The sequence below is a fragment of the Haliotis asinina genome, chromosome 1 (assembly GCF_037392515.1).
Source record: "Haliotis asinina isolate JCU_RB_2024 chromosome 1, JCU_Hal_asi_v2, whole genome shotgun sequence".
Lineage (NCBI taxonomy): Eukaryota > Metazoa > Mollusca > Gastropoda > Lepetellida > Haliotidae > Haliotis > Haliotis asinina.
In genome coordinates, this window is record NC_090280.1 from 38,910,760 (window position 1) to 38,929,078 (window position 18,319).

The 18,319-nt window shown below is 41.0% G+C and overlaps 2 protein-coding genes across 2 annotated transcripts; both read right to left on the bottom strand.

The window, feature by feature from the left end:
* Positions 1-652: 652 nt before the first annotated feature.
* LOC137272470 (putative ankyrin repeat protein RF_0381) lies at positions 653-6,567 on the bottom strand. Its single transcript, XM_067804855.1, has 7 exons — positions 6,514-6,567; positions 6,265-6,288; positions 4,918-5,811; positions 4,184-4,371; positions 3,750-3,793; positions 3,169-3,239; positions 653-2,382 (listed from the first exon to the last, which is right to left on the bottom strand). The coding sequence occupies exons 1-7, from the start codon at positions 6,551-6,553 to the stop codon at positions 653-655; spliced, it is 2,991 nt and encodes a 996-aa protein (XP_067660956.1). The 5' UTR covers positions 6,554-6,567.
* Positions 6,568-9,736: 3,169 nt separating this feature from the next.
* Positions 9,737-16,691, bottom strand: LOC137272490 (uncharacterized). The gene is made up of 5 exons (XM_067804877.1): positions 16,401-16,691; positions 14,404-14,500; positions 12,475-12,594; positions 11,978-12,114; positions 9,737-9,883 (listed from the first exon to the last, which is right to left on the bottom strand). The coding sequence occupies exons 1-5, from the start codon at positions 16,689-16,691 to the stop codon at positions 9,737-9,739; spliced, it is 792 nt and encodes a 263-aa protein (XP_067660978.1).
* Positions 16,692-18,319: the final 1,628 nt, after the last annotated feature.

Consider the following 18,319-nt stretch of genomic DNA (forward strand, 5'->3'; position numbering starts at 1 on the left):
CCAATTAAATGCGTATTTTACCCTGTGATTTTGGCACACGGGGCAGTGAAACTGTAATGTATACACACGGTGAGTCTCTCCAGATGCACTTTATGACTGTAATAACAGTTACTATTGAACTGCTTATCGTGAATTTAAGTTTGCTTGGATTTTGAAATCTAATTTTGGGGAACATTTGCCAGCATTGCGTGCTGCCAATGCTTAACACATACAGAAACGGACTATAGAAACTTTGCGCATGCGCACAACATGTCAACAAGCCACCTCGCTACCGTTGATACAAGAACTGAGCGATTTACCGGCCTTTTATTATCTAAATTCATGGTAATAAAATATGATATCTGGGAGTACATCGATATCAATGTTTTAGTCAAAACCCCACAGGAAATATTTCTAGAACGCCTCGAAAAAATACGAGGGGTAGTCGGCCACGAGAATCTGAAGAGGGTTGTGGTGACTTTTTATTTCGGCCATATGGCGACGAATCTGGGTAGGATGTACAAAAGCGGTGTTCTCGGCCGCGATGCAGGATCATGTCTGGACAGTACAGGACCGCTTCTCGGCTCTCGGCATGTGCGAGGTGTACATGCATGGTCACCCGCCACTGGGTGTATAGTTTGCATCACTTAAGGTTGAAATCACCACGATCACCTTACACCGCTGGTCCTAGCATATCTACAATCGTCATATTTCCAGTTTGTTTCGCATAGTCAAGAGCAGTCTTTCCCTCCTGGTCCTCTATCCTTGAAATGTTAAATGTATCTAAAATGTATTTCACAGCATTTTGATTTTCACTTTGAGCTGCATAGTGAAGAGCCGTTCTTCCCTCTCTGTCTTGAGCAGATGGATCAGCGCCTAAGCGTAGGAGCGTCTCAACATTATCAGTACACCAATCTTCAGTCGCAAGTGCTGCACAGTGAAGTGCCACCCTGTTTTGCCCATCTGATTCATTAGGGTTGGCGCCTCTCTGTATTAACAGCTTAATACTGGCTGAACATCCCCTTTCAGCTGCATAGTGGAGAGCCATCTTGCTGCAATAACTCTGTAAATTTACATCAGAGCCGTGGTCCACGAGAAGTTTAGCAACAACACAGTCCATTCTTGTCACTGCATACTGGAGAGGTGACATTCCTTGCTCATCTTGGGCACAGTGATCAGCCCCTCGATTCAGGAGTAATGATACGGTTTTCAGATTTCCATGTTCTGCTGCGTCATGAAGAGCTGTTTTGCCATGTACGTCCCGAGTGGATAAATCAGCACCTGCGTCCAGGAGGAGTTTCACAGACTCGCTATTGGGTAGTTGTGAGGCATAGTGCAGAGCTGTTTTGCCTTGTTTGTCTTGCTTACATGGGTCAGCACCTTTGTCCAACGCTATAGTAATACAATCACTGACTTGCTTCTCTACTAAATAGTGAAGAGCAGTCTTTCCATCTCGATCTTCAATGCTGTGATCACTTCCTTTATCCAAGAGAAGTTGAACGCGTTCCGTGCTGCTTGTTTCAGCTGCATAGTGCAATGCTGTTTTACCAAGATCATCTTGTAAATCTGAGTAAGCGTCATTATCGAGAAGTACTTTAAGGCTTTCATCACAAAATCTGTACTCTATATGAGAAGCATAGTGAAGAGCTGTTTTACCCAATTTATCCCTGTCACATGGATCAGCCCCCTTGAGAAGAATAAGCCTCAAATTATTAGTTCGATTCTTTTCTGCTGCATAGTGAGAAGCTGTTTTACCGAGTCCATCTTTCACACGGGTATCTGCACCATTCACCAAAAGTAGTTCAGTATTGTCACTTTCTCTGTTACCAGCGGCATAATGTAGGGGTGTTTTACCTTGTGTGTCTTGCTGATTTGGGCTGCTACCTTTTTCTAAGAGAAGCATGGTACTTTCGTTACCAACATTCCCCACAGCAAAATGTAATGATGTTTTCCCCTCATGATCTGTTAAATTTGGATCTGCGAATTCATCTAAAAGAAGTTTAACACTTTCAGCGTCATTATATGCAGATGCATAATGCAGTGCTGTCTTTCCTTCATGATCCTGCAAACTGATATCAATCCCTTCCCTAACTAACAATGCTACGCTGTCAGCATTTCTACGTTCAGCGGCATAGTGGAGAGGTGTTTTGCCAGATTTGTCTCCTGAAAATGCACTCAGCCCTCTCTCCAGAAAAAGCTTAAGGTTCTCACTGCTTGAACTTTGTGCTGCATAATGCAGTAGTGCCCTGCCCATGTCATCCTGCACTTGCAGATCGGCACCGTCTGCCAAAAGAAGTTTTAGACATTGTCCGTCGGCGTGTGATGATGCACGATGGAGCGGAGTTACACCCCATTGGTCACTTAAAGAAGGATCAGCTCCTCTCTCCAGAAGTAACTTAACACCTGCATAATTGTGACTATTAACTGCAGTTAACAATGCACTTTCCCTAAGACCATCTTGAATACAAGGATCAGCTCCTGCATCTAAAAGAAGTTTCAGTATATCAGTGTTGATTTCAGATGCATAGTGAAGGGCAGTTTTGCCCCTTGTGTCTTGGACTTGCAGATCAATAGTTGTGTCCAGCAATAGCTTCACAATGTCAGTCCTTCCTCTTTCTGTTGCACAATGTAGTGCTGTTTTACCCTTAGCATCTTGAAGACATGGATCACTTCCTGCATTTAGTAGCAATTTAACATTGTCACTACATCGTCCTTCAACAATATAGTGTAAAGCAGTCTTTCCGTCCCTGTTTTTAGTGTTTGGATTAGCACCAGCTTGCAAGAGCGTGTTCAATAATCCAGTGTGTTTCTCCGCTGCATAGTGCAATATTGTATTACCAGTTGCGTCTTGCACATTCAGGTCGACACCTTTACTCAATAAAACTCTAGTTATGTTCTGTAAAGTGCGTGTCTGAAGGTAGAACCCAAAAGAATTATGCAATACAAAAAACAATAGGTTATATTCATGTCCAGATTTGTCTGGCTGATTTACAGTCAATCCTCTTTCCAGTAAGAAAGACAGAGGCTCATCGTCTCCAGTCTCCATATACATTAGTACCGCTGCAAATACAGCTGTTCTTCCCTCATTGTCCACAACTTGTAAAAGATCCTTTCGGACACACAGAAGATATTGGAGTTTCTCAATAGTGTCATTCGAAGATCTTGCTGCTTTGTGAAGCACTGTCTCACCTGTGACATCTGCCATGTCAAGAGAAGCACCCGAGTCGTGCAGACATTTTACGACATCAACATCGGCTCTCCTACAAGCAACAAGAATGGCACGTCTACAGACCTGATACTCATTCATGCTTGCAGGAAAATTTGATACAATGTCATCAACATCAGCATTGACATCAGCGCCATTCTTTAGCAAAAACTGAACCATTGCTAGGTCACCACATTCAGCTGCTTTGTACAGGATAGTCTTGTGGTCTATATCTACACCATCAATGTCACTGCCTGCCTGTACTAACGCTTGGACTATGTCTATATGTGGACGGCACAGGTGCTCCACCCATAGCATTGGAATACATCCTCGGAAGTTTGAAACATTTACATCTGCATGCTTTTCAATTAGCATCTTCACACACTCTAATTGATTATACCATACAGACAAATGTAGTGGTGTATTGCCATCTCCATCTTGCACATCTACTGGAACTCCTCTGTCCAGAAGCAGATTGGCACATCCAGTATTGCCATGCTTAACGGCAATGAAAAGTAGGGATGTGCCGATATTAAGTATCTCTTGGTGACTGCCTTCCACTAACTTCAACAACTCAAGCAGACACGCGCCCACCCCATAAGCAGCTGCCTGTTGTAGAGCAGTGGGATAATACTCCTTATGACTATATGGGTCAACCTTTCGGGCACGTACGCTTATCACATTCACCCCACGAGCTGAAAGAATTTTGAGAGCTGTTGTGCATAAATGAGTCGCTGCTAACAATGTCATGTGCCCAACGTCAACATTGCATCCTGTACTCAGGAGTGTGGTGATTATCTCACTCATGTGATCCATGTTGTATGGTTGAAATGTAGATGATCTATAGCCAGCACTTAGTTCTTTGAATAATTGAACTAAACAGTGTCTGAATTCAGTCGGGCTTCTCTCCTGACCCTTCAAATGTTTAACAACGAACTCCACAATACATACATTTCCATTTAGAACAGCCAGTTTAAAAAAGTCGTCTAGATTGGATACTGAGTCCCATGTGAATTTTTCCTCAAACTGCAATTCGTCTGTTCCTGGCTTCAGGACAAAGCTACACACGGTATAAGAAATATCTTCGTCCATGTCCCTTGACATGCAGAGAGCTCGGAAGCAAGCTTCGTTTGGCTTCAGGCCAAAACCAAAGAGAGACCTGACGAGGGCACTGTTGCCGACAAAGACTGCACAAGATAAACAGTCCTGCAGAATATCTCTTTCAAAATAGTCAAGCCCCAGTGCAAATATATTTTCTGTTAAAACTTTCAACTGTTTCAGTACAATATAAGAAAGAAGATACTCCACCGTAAATACTTCATTTTGTTCGATTCTGTGCGACACGTTATCAAAACAAATACGTATGTTATTGTTCAATTTTTGTTTGAAAATGCTGTTCATTTTGTTCTCATTTATCCACTTATGAATCAAATGTTGAATGAATACTTCGTCTTTAAGAGACGGGTGGTCAACGATTTGTCTTGATATTTCAGGTGTTACCAGTATATCTGTGATTCGATCAGCTAGCATTCCATGGTTTTCTTCCATTAGATGTATCGCCAAATCATGATCGCATTCATTTTGGTTTGTTTTGACAAGTTCCACAAGCATTTGCACAGAACACATTTTGACACAAATGTCTGGATGTTTCTTGGACAGACTGATGAAAACAGTCTCAAAGATGGATTGATGTTGAAACACAAATCCGTTTTCACTGTGATCCAAATATATACCGCAAAAAGATTCAGCTTTGTGTCGGAGATTGGCCAAACTGTGATATGAAGGTAAATCAGAACAGATCTCCTTCAAAATCTGCATGGTTTCTTGGAACTCCTCTGTACCCTGCCGTGTGAGCAGATCCTGTTTTTGCAGACATCCTCCTCTAAGCAGCACCAGTAATAGAACAAAATAACCAAGTCCATCACTTTCCTGTAGCCTGTCTATCTCCTCCAAGATGTAATCATGTGGCTTCAGGAAGAACTCAACTCCTTTATTCTGTGCCTGCCTGCTGCCAGCAAAATACTTACAACACTGGGGAAAGCCAATACTTGATCCTGACCGAGCCACCAGTTTCACTTCTTTCTCCGTAAGGGTGACTTTGTTTTGACACAGGATATTGAGCATCCTCACTTTTTCATTTGGTCGAAGAGAATACTGTCCATCATCAATTGTCACATGTATGATATTCTTCATTAAACGATTACTATGCAGTTGTCTCTCACACTGAGCACTGATTTCTGGTCTCGATGTTATGATCAGGTAAACCTGTCCAGCTTCTATTGAGGGCCATATTACATTAAATAACATTGACCATTCGTCTACAGTCGATTCCACAAAGCTGCTCGAGCCAAAGATGTTGTCGATCATTATAATATATTTGCATCTTAGCTGCCCCCTTCTTTGTGGTATTAGCTTCCATTCTTCGGCTGATGTTATTATCAGTGGAGTTCGTCCTTCCTCCGTAGCTAACTCTGACAGAAGTCTCAGTCCTAGTCTCGACTTACCCGAACCAGATCTCCCTTTGATGAAGAGGATGCCCTGTTGTTTTAACAGTCTCAGTGAAGACCTCTCATAGTAAGTGGAGATATATTCTGTATGGTCATGATCTATCAACGCTTTGGTCGACTCTGCAATATAACAAAATAATATAACGACGTTACAATCTAGAACAATCAATAGTATAGCCCGGAACAAAGCAATTCTAGATTCCTATCAATTATAAATGGGCTTATCATGGAGATGACATCATAATCCTGATGTAATGACACTATCAAGACGTGCGTAACTATATAACTGCATTCTCCGTTTCCGGGAGGAAAAAGCCACTGTTGTCACAGGGTACACATTGTAAAAATGTGCGAAATGAACCCGTTATTTATATATTGTCTGCATATTCCCATCACTACTGATACACACGTATAGAGACACATACACAGACAGACACATACAAACACATACATAAAAAGATAGACAGACAGAGAGACACACATACACACAAACACACGCGTGAATAGATTGCATGACTTGTAAGTACAATACACAAAATCAACGGACACATTTAAAGAATCTTGTCACTTTACCGCGAATGTTGGTGAAACGTCTGTCTGTAAAGGAAGAAAATACTTGTTTGCATTTTCATAATATATCCATGATATATTTCAACACCTTCCATCTTGTATATTCGGACTTTTAACAAATAAAGAAATGCATCTGAAATGGACCGTACGTATTCATGACAAAAATACTTTTCTATAATTTATCAAATTCCAAAATGTATCGAAACCTGTTTCAGGTGAACAAAATGCAATCAATTTTTAACAGTCTCTCACCAGCAGCACTTCCAGTAGTCATCATCGAGCTGCCCCTCATCTCTTAATAGGGAAATGTTACTTTACACTGAAAAAGAAATGTATTCTATAGCATTTAAGGTCAGTAATGTAAACCAATGTAAGTCATAGTAAATGACCACCTTTCCTGGTCGACATGGGCCAATCTCCTTAAAATGCCAGCGATGGGACCTCTAAGACTGTAGGAAACAATCTGTGATGCAGTTTTCATTTATGGCGATTTGGAAGAGGTGTGCTGTGAGAAAAGGGGCGTCTGAATCTTTTACTTGCTCTTTATTACGTTTTGGCAGCTGCAATAATTTAATACCTGTTGGACAAGTCTTTTACAGAACGCTCGCAAACAGATTCTTTAAGTGTGACATGCGCGTAGCACATGCGTGCCCCTCTGGTTCTGTACAAGCGGTACCCAGCGACAGCCTAATACTGGCTGTACATCCACAACCGAATAGTTGGAAGCCGTCTGAAACAAATACATGCAGTGTAATCATATTAAAGACGCGGGCCAAATATATATATATGTGTGTGTGTGTGTGTGTGTGTGTGTGTGTGTGTGTGTGTGTGTGTGTGTGTGTGTGTGTGTGTGTGTGTGTGTGTGTGTATGTGTATGTATGTGAGTGTATATATGAGTGTACACATACATACACACACACACACAACCTGTATCAGAGTTACCTCCCTTTGCAGCATACGAGCACCAAGTCACTCAGTCGTGTCGACCGAGTGAGATGAAATGAAGTGGTTCATCCCTGTTGTTTACGAGCTTTACGAGCAAACATATTCGTAACGTATTCCATGCCAATCGGAATACTAGTATATCATTAGTTACATATATCACAATGTATAACTATATACAATTTTTAACGCATCCTCGCTGTTTAAACGGCTGTGTAAGAGAACATTCAACTCATGAAAGAAAACATCTGACTCGTATTCATAGTAGAATTGTTTAAAAGATACACATTTTTGCAACATATTGTTTACGGTTTAACGGAAATGTGACTGAAACACGTATCAACTGTGAAAAATAACAACAAAGTGAAAAAGTTCAAAGTGTCTGCAACCACACGACAGACACGTCAAAGTTGATCATGCTTACCTGACCTGACATGCTACCTAGCAACAGTGTTAACACCTGTTACAGTCCTGACCTTCTGCTCTCAACACACGCTCCTGAAACTATAATCTGTGTTCATATTATTAAGCCACCTGGTTTATGGCGACTGAGTGGCATGGCTTAGGGTACATCCAGTGATTGTGAGCTGGGAATCATGGCGAAACAGGTGACTCGCGTTACACTGAAATTGGAATCCCCGGAATGTCTCGGTAGAATTACCTCCCCTGGCAGGTCTCATCATTTTACAGACACTTCCTTCGCTAAGGGTGCTTCTATTCTGATTTAATACATATATGCAACTTTTGATATGTTGAAAGGAGGGAGAGAGTGAATGAGTATGTTTTTACGCCGCTTTAAGGATTATTTCAGCAATATTCCGGCAGGGAATACCAGAAATGTGTTTCACACGTTGTGGGAAATCGAACTCGGGTGTTAGGCGTGACGTGGGTGTCAGCTATGTACATATGTCCAAGACAAATGTATTCTGTTAACTCGATCTTTGGACTATTCTTTGGCAATCACAATTCAGCAAACAAGGTCTAACAAGGTTGTCCAATCTTTTTGCAATACTATCTTGTTGAACTACTTTCTATTTTCGGTGCCAGGTCATCCCGTGGTCCCCTGACCAAATACTAACTGATTCCCACATGTCTGTCATCAGCATTTGCTCAAACGAATGGCAGAACCTGCATGCGTACAGGGTGTGCGGTAGATCCGAGTCAGAACTGGTATTCAGAAGCCCCAACTTCTTCGTAGTGTCTACTGTGTAGAATTGCGTCGCACAGACTTTCCCCAAACGTGTATCCGCTGGTTTGAATCTTGGCTCACACTCCTTGTAGTCATCGGTTTCTCAGTTACTCTTGATATGTTTGATACAACTACTGAGGAAAGCAAAGGTAATCAGGTATGGGGTACATCACCTCTTGTCATCCAAAACTGACAATGCTTTGACGTCGTGAACTTGATGGCGTCACAATGCTATGACATCGTTGCACTGCAAATCTAATATCAGTCTAATGTCACTGAAAACTTATGAAGAATGATTTTGGATGATAGACAGAATCTCACCCTTGTGTCAAATGATATGATTCTATCAACACTCATTGATAAAGGTAAAAATATCCTCGGACATTTGTTACTTTATCAACTCGTGTTGATATATTTGATATCAGTAGACACTTCGAATTCCATGAGATTCACTACCGATGATGATCCGAGGTAGGGGTGGTCTTCTGTAACCATGCTAGTCGTAAGCGGCAAGTAAGGGGACCGGGTGGTCAAGCTCGCTATCATCGTATCCAAATTGCGTAGATCGATGCTCATATTGTTGAGAGCACTGGCATATAATTTGATAGTATTTCAGTTTTAAATCTCTTAATGTGTTATTCTAGTTGGTGTTTCTTTCGTCTGGCGACACACTTAATTAGTTCACTGGTCACAGGGAGGGCATAGGCTGATGTACACTCGATGTCTATGTTACAAACGTCGGGGTACATCAGTCCATAGGCCCCGAGCGACCAGCGAACGTCGCACATATCTTAACGTACTCCTCGTAGTAAATTTTGAACTATTTGAAGCATGGGTATTTGATCGTACACTTCACCCAACCTGTGTGAATCACACGATGCGAATCTTACATCTTGCTGGGTTTTGTTTCAGCAGGTATTGTGTTAGTAAAATTCCACTTCTTAAAATTCTTAAAATTCATTTGAACGTTTTGTCAAACTTTATTCATTGGAATGCGATGCAAATCCTTTCTTAGCCGTAAATAGATCTTACAGACGACACAAGAAAAGCAAATTTAGAGTATCTCCCGCCTGTCGGTCTGCATTCGCAAAACCTCGGTAGTTTCCCTGCGTCATGCGTGCTTCAATATTATTCGATTTACGGAAGTACTACTATCAAGTACTGAATGAGTTGTCATTGACAGCAGATCACATTGTAATTTACGTCGCTTCTAAGTGCGGTACGTTGAAAATAATAACCAAACAGAAAACAACATTTATGTGTATGGTAAGATAAAATATATATCTGTAATGTTCAAGACAGGGACTAAGAAACGAACACTGCGCCAACTAACTTCAACTTGGTTCAGATGCACTGATATAGAGACAGTCTGTAGGGGCCTCCACACATCTGGCTGCTGTTGCCGTCACAAGGAGTGTTGCACTGCGCTTCGTTCTTGACAGTGTACTTCACATTGTCATACGAGTTTCCACACAGGCATTCGTCATAATGCTGAAAGAAAATGTGCCTTTGTCACCATGCTGTGGTTTGTTGAATATAACTAATAAACTTTCAGTCCCCATCGTCATTTCCAAATCAATATTTCATGGTAGCTAATACAGAGCATTACCCCACACGTAGATGTACATTGTCAGTGCTTTCTAAAGAAGCACTGGTGCGTCGTAGCTCATCTCTCTGCATGAACATGGTGAATCAATTATATATTGAAGCAATTTTTGATGTACTGACGTTTGTGTGGTACGAACAGTGAGTGGAACAACAAATCGTATGTTTCCCTTCTGCTTGATGTAAATTATGTCTCTAGTTGTTGAATGAAGATAGCGAGTCCACTGCATCGATGATGTCCCTCTGGATTGTGTCTTCATCAGTTGCTTAAGCATGGTTAGTACAATGCAAACCTGGTTGATGTTTTGTTTAAGTGATTTGTGTCTTTGTCGTGTTGTTTTATGGTGAAAGACCGCAGTCCCTTTCGCTTGAAGTGTGACATATGTTGACTGAAGAAACTGAATTTACTGGCCATCGAACGCGTATTATTACGGACGATAAAGCGATGCGAACTCATGAGGAGTTAATATATTGTCTAATTCAGGACAGCCGTCCTCCAATTATTTCGAAAATCCCCAAAGTATGTAACCAAGCCAAATGAGGCTTATTTTTTATTATTTAATCTGCTTTCTCATTTTTATCACTACCACAGCGTACAGTGTCTTGTAAGCTAGCTTACGTTGACAACTACGAATGAATGCGTTGATGAAGACGATGGCATAGTTGAGTTCAAACTTCTTCTGTTGGTTTCACAAGACATGACATTTCACTTGAGAATTTGACTTCGGTATTAGATGACGCGTACGCTGATGATATAGATGTAACCATATAGATGTGAAATATATATATACAAACACACGCGCACGCCCACGCACGAACACATAGTTTTTAACTACAATGGACAGATAGGGAAACACTCCCTTCTATAATTAGAATTATGACATATAAACGTTTATTAAACTTTTGGCACAAGTTAACTTACCAAGAAGGTGTTTTTAAAGTTATCAACGTAATTTACAATTACCTATCATTCCAAAGAAGAAGAAATAAAGAATATAATCCCTGGCTACAGCACGTTAAAATATATTAGACACTATTGGACTCTCTTATGATTTTGAAAATCCATCAACTTGCACAGCCTAGTGGCTGGTCTCAAAAGCTGAATATATTCTTAAGGATCAGTTTATCCCAAACTGGCGCAATGACATTATTTCTAACCCCAAAGGAATTACTATCAACATCTAATGCCATTTCCTAATTTTGATGAATATCTGTTCCTCCCAAATCTCGTCATTGCCACTGTTGAGATTTAGAACATGTAATCATTATTTACCTATTGAGACGGGCCACTGGTATAATATTCCAAGGGACGAGAGAACGTGCCAGCTATGCACCTCTAAAAACATTGCGGACGAGTATCATTATATTTCCATTGTAAAGCATGAGATACTTTGAGGAAGCAATATCTACCAACACATCTAATCATTTTCCCAATGAAATAAAGTTTACGAAAATATTATCTCTTAAAACTTCGCAAGATATAGTGAATCTATCAAAATATATTGTAAAACTATCACAACCTGTAAGAAGAAGATGTTAACATTTTGTTCTCCTTCCATTTTGGATCTGAACAGACTTTGTATTTGTACATATGTTTAGATTATATGCTCTTGTACCACCAAGGTGTTTTTAGAGAAAAAATAATTGAATATAGTTGATGTGATGACAGCCACAGCCACAGCCACGGGGGATGACTAATGACGGTCATAAATGTCATATGCACTAATTAATAGGAATGGGAAGGAGGAACAAGGTCGCTGGCAAGACACTGTACGCTGTGGTAATCATTAAAAATAAGAATGCAAATTACACAATACCAAATATGTCTCGGTTACATAGTTTGGGGATTTCAGAAAAATTTGGGCGATGGCTGTCCTGACCTAGACACTGTAACAGTATTGCTAATGCGTCCTCTGGTCGTTTAAATACAAGGGCAGAGATGCGTTCAATGCCATAGTACATGAAGTAAATTTTACATGCCTCCAGACCAGCAAGAATATAGTTGCCCTGTCTGCAGCGAGCCAGGCACCATTCGTGCGTCATAGCGCTGTTCCTGTCATGTACATCGTTGATCATTCTGTCACCATCATCCTTGTAGCATCCCATATAAACATAACCTGAAAGCAGATTACGTTTGATTTCATGTAGCTCTTACTACTTACGTACTGAAACATAGATGAACTATTATTTCCTTATTTTTCCCCTCACACATTTATCAAAGTGTCTGGACAAAGCAGCTGGACACTAATCGGATCTCGAACAATCAGTCCAGTGGTCGACATCATGAGCACCTGTCTGTTCGATAACAATGAAATACATCACATAATTCCGATTATGAACTTTACAACTTTCTGGGTACAGTTACATTGTTTTCACTTGCTGGGCGAGAAAAGACCTATTCAGACATGATGTTAAGTTTGAAAAACAACTCTTATGAACTATTCGTTATGCGTCGCTGAGAGAAATAGCACGCTCACACGACGTATCTGGTGTAGTTACTGATGTAGTTGTGGAAGTCATTGTTGTTGAAGCTGTAGATGAGGTAGTAACATCTATAGTTGTAGTCACTGGAGTTGTGGTACTGGTAACAGCCAGAGCTGCAGTCATAAAAGTAAGAATTGAAGAAGAATCAGTGGCACCAGGAGATATAGTCGCGACTGAAGTAGCAGATATATACTGAGTCAAGAAAGAAACTTCACAACATGTAATTTTTAAAAATAATGAATAATTTTTCTCTGATGATATATCTATCTATCCGAAATGGGATCCCTATCTTTCGACTCTAGAAAGACGTTAGCAAAACCCACTCAAACCCATCCATTCGTCGTGCAATTGACGTTAGTGCCAAATCAGGTTTTGCACCTGCAGTTGATCACGTGATCTTCACATCGAAGTATTCTTCATTTGCATGTGTTTGCATTGGCCTCAAGAATTCAAAAAAATGCTTTTGAACCACAGTTCTAACGGTACTTTAAATGCCTCTTTGTCAAATGTTCAACGTGAACGTCGCAAGAGCAATGGAATGCAGCCGTCGTACTGTGTATGACTTGCGAGGTCGTCTACAACAAACTGGCACCACAAACATCGCCTAAGGTCGAGTGTGACTTCACGAGCCGAAGACCGTCAAATCGTCCTACGTCACGTACGTGACAGATTTCTGCCGGCTACACGAACCAGAGCCGAGATGTTTAGAGGTCGACTGTCCTCACAGACCATTTGACAGTGGCTCCGGGCTGCCAATCTTCATTCTCGACGTTCATATCGTGGGCCACTATTGACGCCGTTTCGTCAACGTCAACGTCTGATGTGGGCCCAGCGTCACCTCCGATGGTCCCACAGAGACTGGAATCGAGTTGTCTTTACCGATAAATACAGGTTTACCCTCAGATTCACGGACGGCAGGCATAGAGTCTGGAGACGACGTCGTGAACGGTATGCCCAATGTTGTGTACAGGAAGTCGACAGATTCGGGGGACGGAAGTTGCATGGTATGAGGTGCTTTCTGTAGGAACAATCGTTCACGACTTCTGGTGATCCGTGGAAACCTCACAGCTGCTACATACCGCGACCAGGTGTTCACGCCTGAAATCGTTGCTTTCATGGCGGGTCATCGCCCAGGTCTACAGTTCCAGCATGATAATAGCTCGGCCGCATACCACGATGTTGCCACGGAATTTCCTTCAAAACGCTGGAATCAACGTCATGGACTGGTCATTGAGGTCCAATGGCCTTAATCCAATAGAGCTCGACTGGGATGCACTTGGGAGAAGGCTTCGGGGTCCTAGGAACCAGCCTCAACCACGTGTTCACAAGCATCAGGCAGTCGATGAGGAGACGGTGTTTGACAGTGATGAATGCGCGGGGCGACCATACACTATTTTCAACTGAGAAATTTCGAATTTTTATTATTGTGACTTGACATTCTGTATACCCATGTTTTGGAACGGCGGTGTAGCCTAATGGAACTGATTGTGGCACTATCGGTGTATCGAGTACATCGCACAGATCTCAGCAATGAAATGATAACAATTTAGCCATCTTACCATCTCTTGTTCTTTTTAGTGCCCTGAACAAAGAATGTGAAGTTACTTTTTTGACTCAGTATAATAACGGAAGCATCATATCACCTGATGTTGCAGATGTCTTTTCTGTATTAGTTGGTAACTGATAAAATAAGTCAATAAATATCGTACCGAGCATACACATAGGAAAATCTAAACAGAAATACACAATGTATTCTAACAATAAAACTGGAATATATATTTTGTATTTATATTTATGTTTTATTTTTCACACTCCTAGCGATGATAGTTCCTTGATAATCTTTGACGGCAATGTTGCTGGAACGCCCTTTTCTCAAACAACAAATGTTATGTGTTTAGTGAAATAACAGTAAAGGTGATTACCATCTAGAGGGAGGCACACGTGGCTAGAGGCTGCTTCAGCTGGAGCACAGACATGGGTGTCAGGACAAGGACGTCTTCTGCAAGGGTGACTCGGGCCCTAACAGAGAAAAATAGACTGGAAAAACGCATTAGGGAGATCATTTTGTCGTGTGAAGGAAAACAGGCATTTGTCATACAATACATCCTTCCATTACGTACCGTGGGTTGCGGTACTCCACCACCGAGCCGCCAGACATACCTGGTATCATACACAGGACACAGTTTATACATACCATTATGACTAACTGAAAACATATTCTATACGAAGCTCAGGGCCTAAATTTACCGTCATAAGGACTTCGAGAACATGCATGGACAATCTGATTCAAATTGTTGTGTGGTTTAGTATATATCCGAATACTGTTTTTCGTATCTGTTGCTGCTTTCTCACCTAAGCCTGGAATGGTCTTGGTGACAAACATGAAAGTGTTGGACCCGATTGTATAATTGGTGTGTGACATCTTAGTGAGAAAGAAAATGCATGTTACAACAGGAACACGCAACTAAATACATACACACTCATGATTGTTTGTTGATGAGTGAACTAATACCGAACGTTGTGTTTAGCCCAATTCTATTTTGACTGGTACAACCTTCTGGAGCGATTCTAACGCCTCAATTTCAACACAGTGTACAGTGTTCCCAGAAATTATTGAGAAAATCTTTGTTTTTTTTCTAATGATGCTAAGATTGGAAAAAGGGCTTTCACTATGCACTAATCATACTAAATAAGGGAGACAACTCTTGAAGGCTTAGAAGGCAGCTCATTACGTCAAGAGTTATCTCCCTTGTCTGAGCAGACGGCTTCCCGTGTTGACATGGCAGAATTTACAGCAAGAGAGAAAAGAAAGCTCATTCTAGATGATTTTGAAAGGGGTGAGGCTGATGCTAAAGTGTTAGCTTGTAGACATGGTATTCCTCTGTCTACAGTATACAGAACTTTGAAGAATATTCAAACAGGAACCGGGATAGAGCACAAAGCAGGGGCAGGTCGGCCTAGGAAATTCAGTGTTGTGGATCGCCGAAGACTTGGGCAGATTGTGAGTAGGGGCAAATTGAAAAGTGTTGAGAACATCAGAAATGAAATGATTAGCAGAGGAAGTCCTCAGGTATGCAATGAAACAGTTAGGCAGGAATTACAGAGACTTAATTGGGTGAAAAAACGTGGAATTCCCTCGCCGTTGATGAAAGATGCACAAAAGGAAAAACGTTTAAACTGGTGTCGGGCTCATGAAAATCAAGATTGGGATAATGTTTTCTTTTCGGATGAAAGTTCTGTTTGGCTTTTCCCTAATTGTGTGAAAATTTGGACCAAAGATACTGTCAAACCTATCTACCAGCGACCAAAACATAGCCCGAAGTTTCACATGTGGGTGGCATATCGGCTCGCGGAGTGATGCCATTGTGTGATTTCACGGGAAACTTAACAAAAGAAAGATACGCTGACATTCTAAATGGTCACCTTCTTCCGACAGCACAAACATTGTATGAAGATGATTGGATTTTCCAGCATGATAATGACACAAAACACACTGCGCGCTACACAAAACAGTGGTTGTCGGGCGAAAATGTTCAAGTTTTAGACTGGCCCAGTTACAGCCCAGACCTAAACCCAATTGAGAATGTGTGGGGAGTCATGAAGGACAGAATAAACCAAAAGGGACTGAGAAATATTGAAGATATTAAGGCCGAGGTGATCCAATATTGGGATACCCTGTCACACGATTACCTACAAACTTTGATGGGTAGTGTGCCTAGGCGTATTCAGGCATGCATTGCTGAGCGAGGAGGTCTAACAAAGTACTAAAACAAGACTGAGACTGTAAAAGGATGATGTTTTAACATGTTTATGTAAGTAAAACGCCAGAAGTTAATAAACGTAATGAGTTACATGACGCAACATGATTCTCAATAATTTCTGGGAATAATATAGTTTCCAATAACATGTCACTACCTACCTTATCTGATGAGTGGATATCTGCGCTGATACATCGGGGATCCGCAATGGACGTTGATGAATGAGTGAGTGTTGAGTCGTGGAGTCGACAGTCTCTGGATGTCCTGTCCCAGGTAACGGCTTTACATCGTGTAGAGTACCAGCAGAAACTCACACACCCGATATAGGTATGTGTATATTTGATTGCATAGAGGCCTTCGTAGCATCTGTATGAAGTGTTGTCTGAAGGTCGTGGCACCGACAACACCCCTGATAGTAAAATTATTAGAGTTGTAAAATAAACAAAATTCATCTTCCCAAGTTAAGACTTTCACCTTTGATGGTCAGTTTCGAATAGCGACACCAATTCAGGACTACACGGATGGGCGACCATTGATTTCCTATTTGTTAATAATGTATGTCTCCACTGTAGTTAAGCTTACATATTGTCTATACTTTAGTGCACCCGAATCACGTGGGAATCAATGCGTTATGTCGTTTTTGATGGACAGTTTTATGGAATTGGATTAATTCTTCTGTTTTACATAGTTTTATTTGTGTAATCGGTGGAAATAAATAAAAGGGATTACTTATTGATTCCATCAGTTGCCCTCTTCGGAGAATATGAAATGGCTCTCCATGAGTGAAATCAAAGTACCTCTGACCAAAGTTTAGTTGTGAATTTTGCTGTAGCGGCGTCTATTGACAAATCTCTGACACAATTTTGTATTTAGATATTCGTGCTTTTTTTTTCTACGGGGAGGATGTATGTATTGTTACGAGTGTGTTTTCTGTAATTTGCACTATCATTTATTAAGTGTTAGTTAACATTGGGTCACAGTGGTCAGAGTGGTTTGAGTTATGGGTCACATTTCATAGCACGGTAATAGTATGTTCAGCGGAGGACTTTTTAGATATCGGTCCAGAGTTACCTGCCCTTGCCAATCTATAGTTAACTTCCTACTCGCGAGCGTTCTGGCGACAGCCATGCTTGACCCGACTGGTTGTTGTGTAGAGGACTGGAAAACCACACACGGACTTACTCTCGGAATTATTGCAGTTCTGCCTATCATTGACTGTCAAAAACATTCGACCAACAAATTACATCCAAGATTGACACTCCACGGCCGACTGCTCACTGTCAGCTTCAGTTAGTTTACCTGGTCTCTCTGCAATACCAAGATTCTGGTAAGTTAATATTTGTATATCTGTGACCAATTTCCCAAGACTTGTGACCCAAATGCTTTGGACTAGAAATCTGTATTGTGTTTCATTGTAACTTGCTCATTGGTTGCTTAGTATATTATTGATTATTTTTTACTTTTGTGTGTTATATTTTGCTGGTTCTGAGGGGTTTCCTTATACCTTTGTCACGGCCATTTACCAACGGTACCAGTATGTTCTTTATTTAGTCTGTCCTTCGAAATGCCAATGGAATCTACTTCACCATCTCAACTGAAATGATTTTTGATTGGACCGAACGCAAATTCATAGAACATGTTTTTACAAATCCAACATCTCTATATACATTCTTTATGGACAAGAACTTGTTCTAGTGTATATGATTTTGTTTGACAACGGTATATGAATCCATACTGAAACGACGCATCAAGTACAAAAAAACGTTGCTATCCATGAATAATCTTACTTTCTGGTGACTCACCATACCTGTAAAATGCCCATCAAATAGATCATTTCTCTGTACACTTAATGAACCCCCAGAGTATCCGCAAATGAACTAGCCAATCGGAAGCCGTCGTTACACTTGAGTGCACACCCACTCGCTAGTTATCCCGAGGGCTATGTTTCGAGGGAAGTAAGCCCAAGTACAAAGTATTGTTCAACCCCACCTCTCATCATCTGTTTATAATCGAGGCCTGCCCATTGACTCACATCATGAGCATTGATATACATGTACATTGTATAAAGGAAGGTATACAA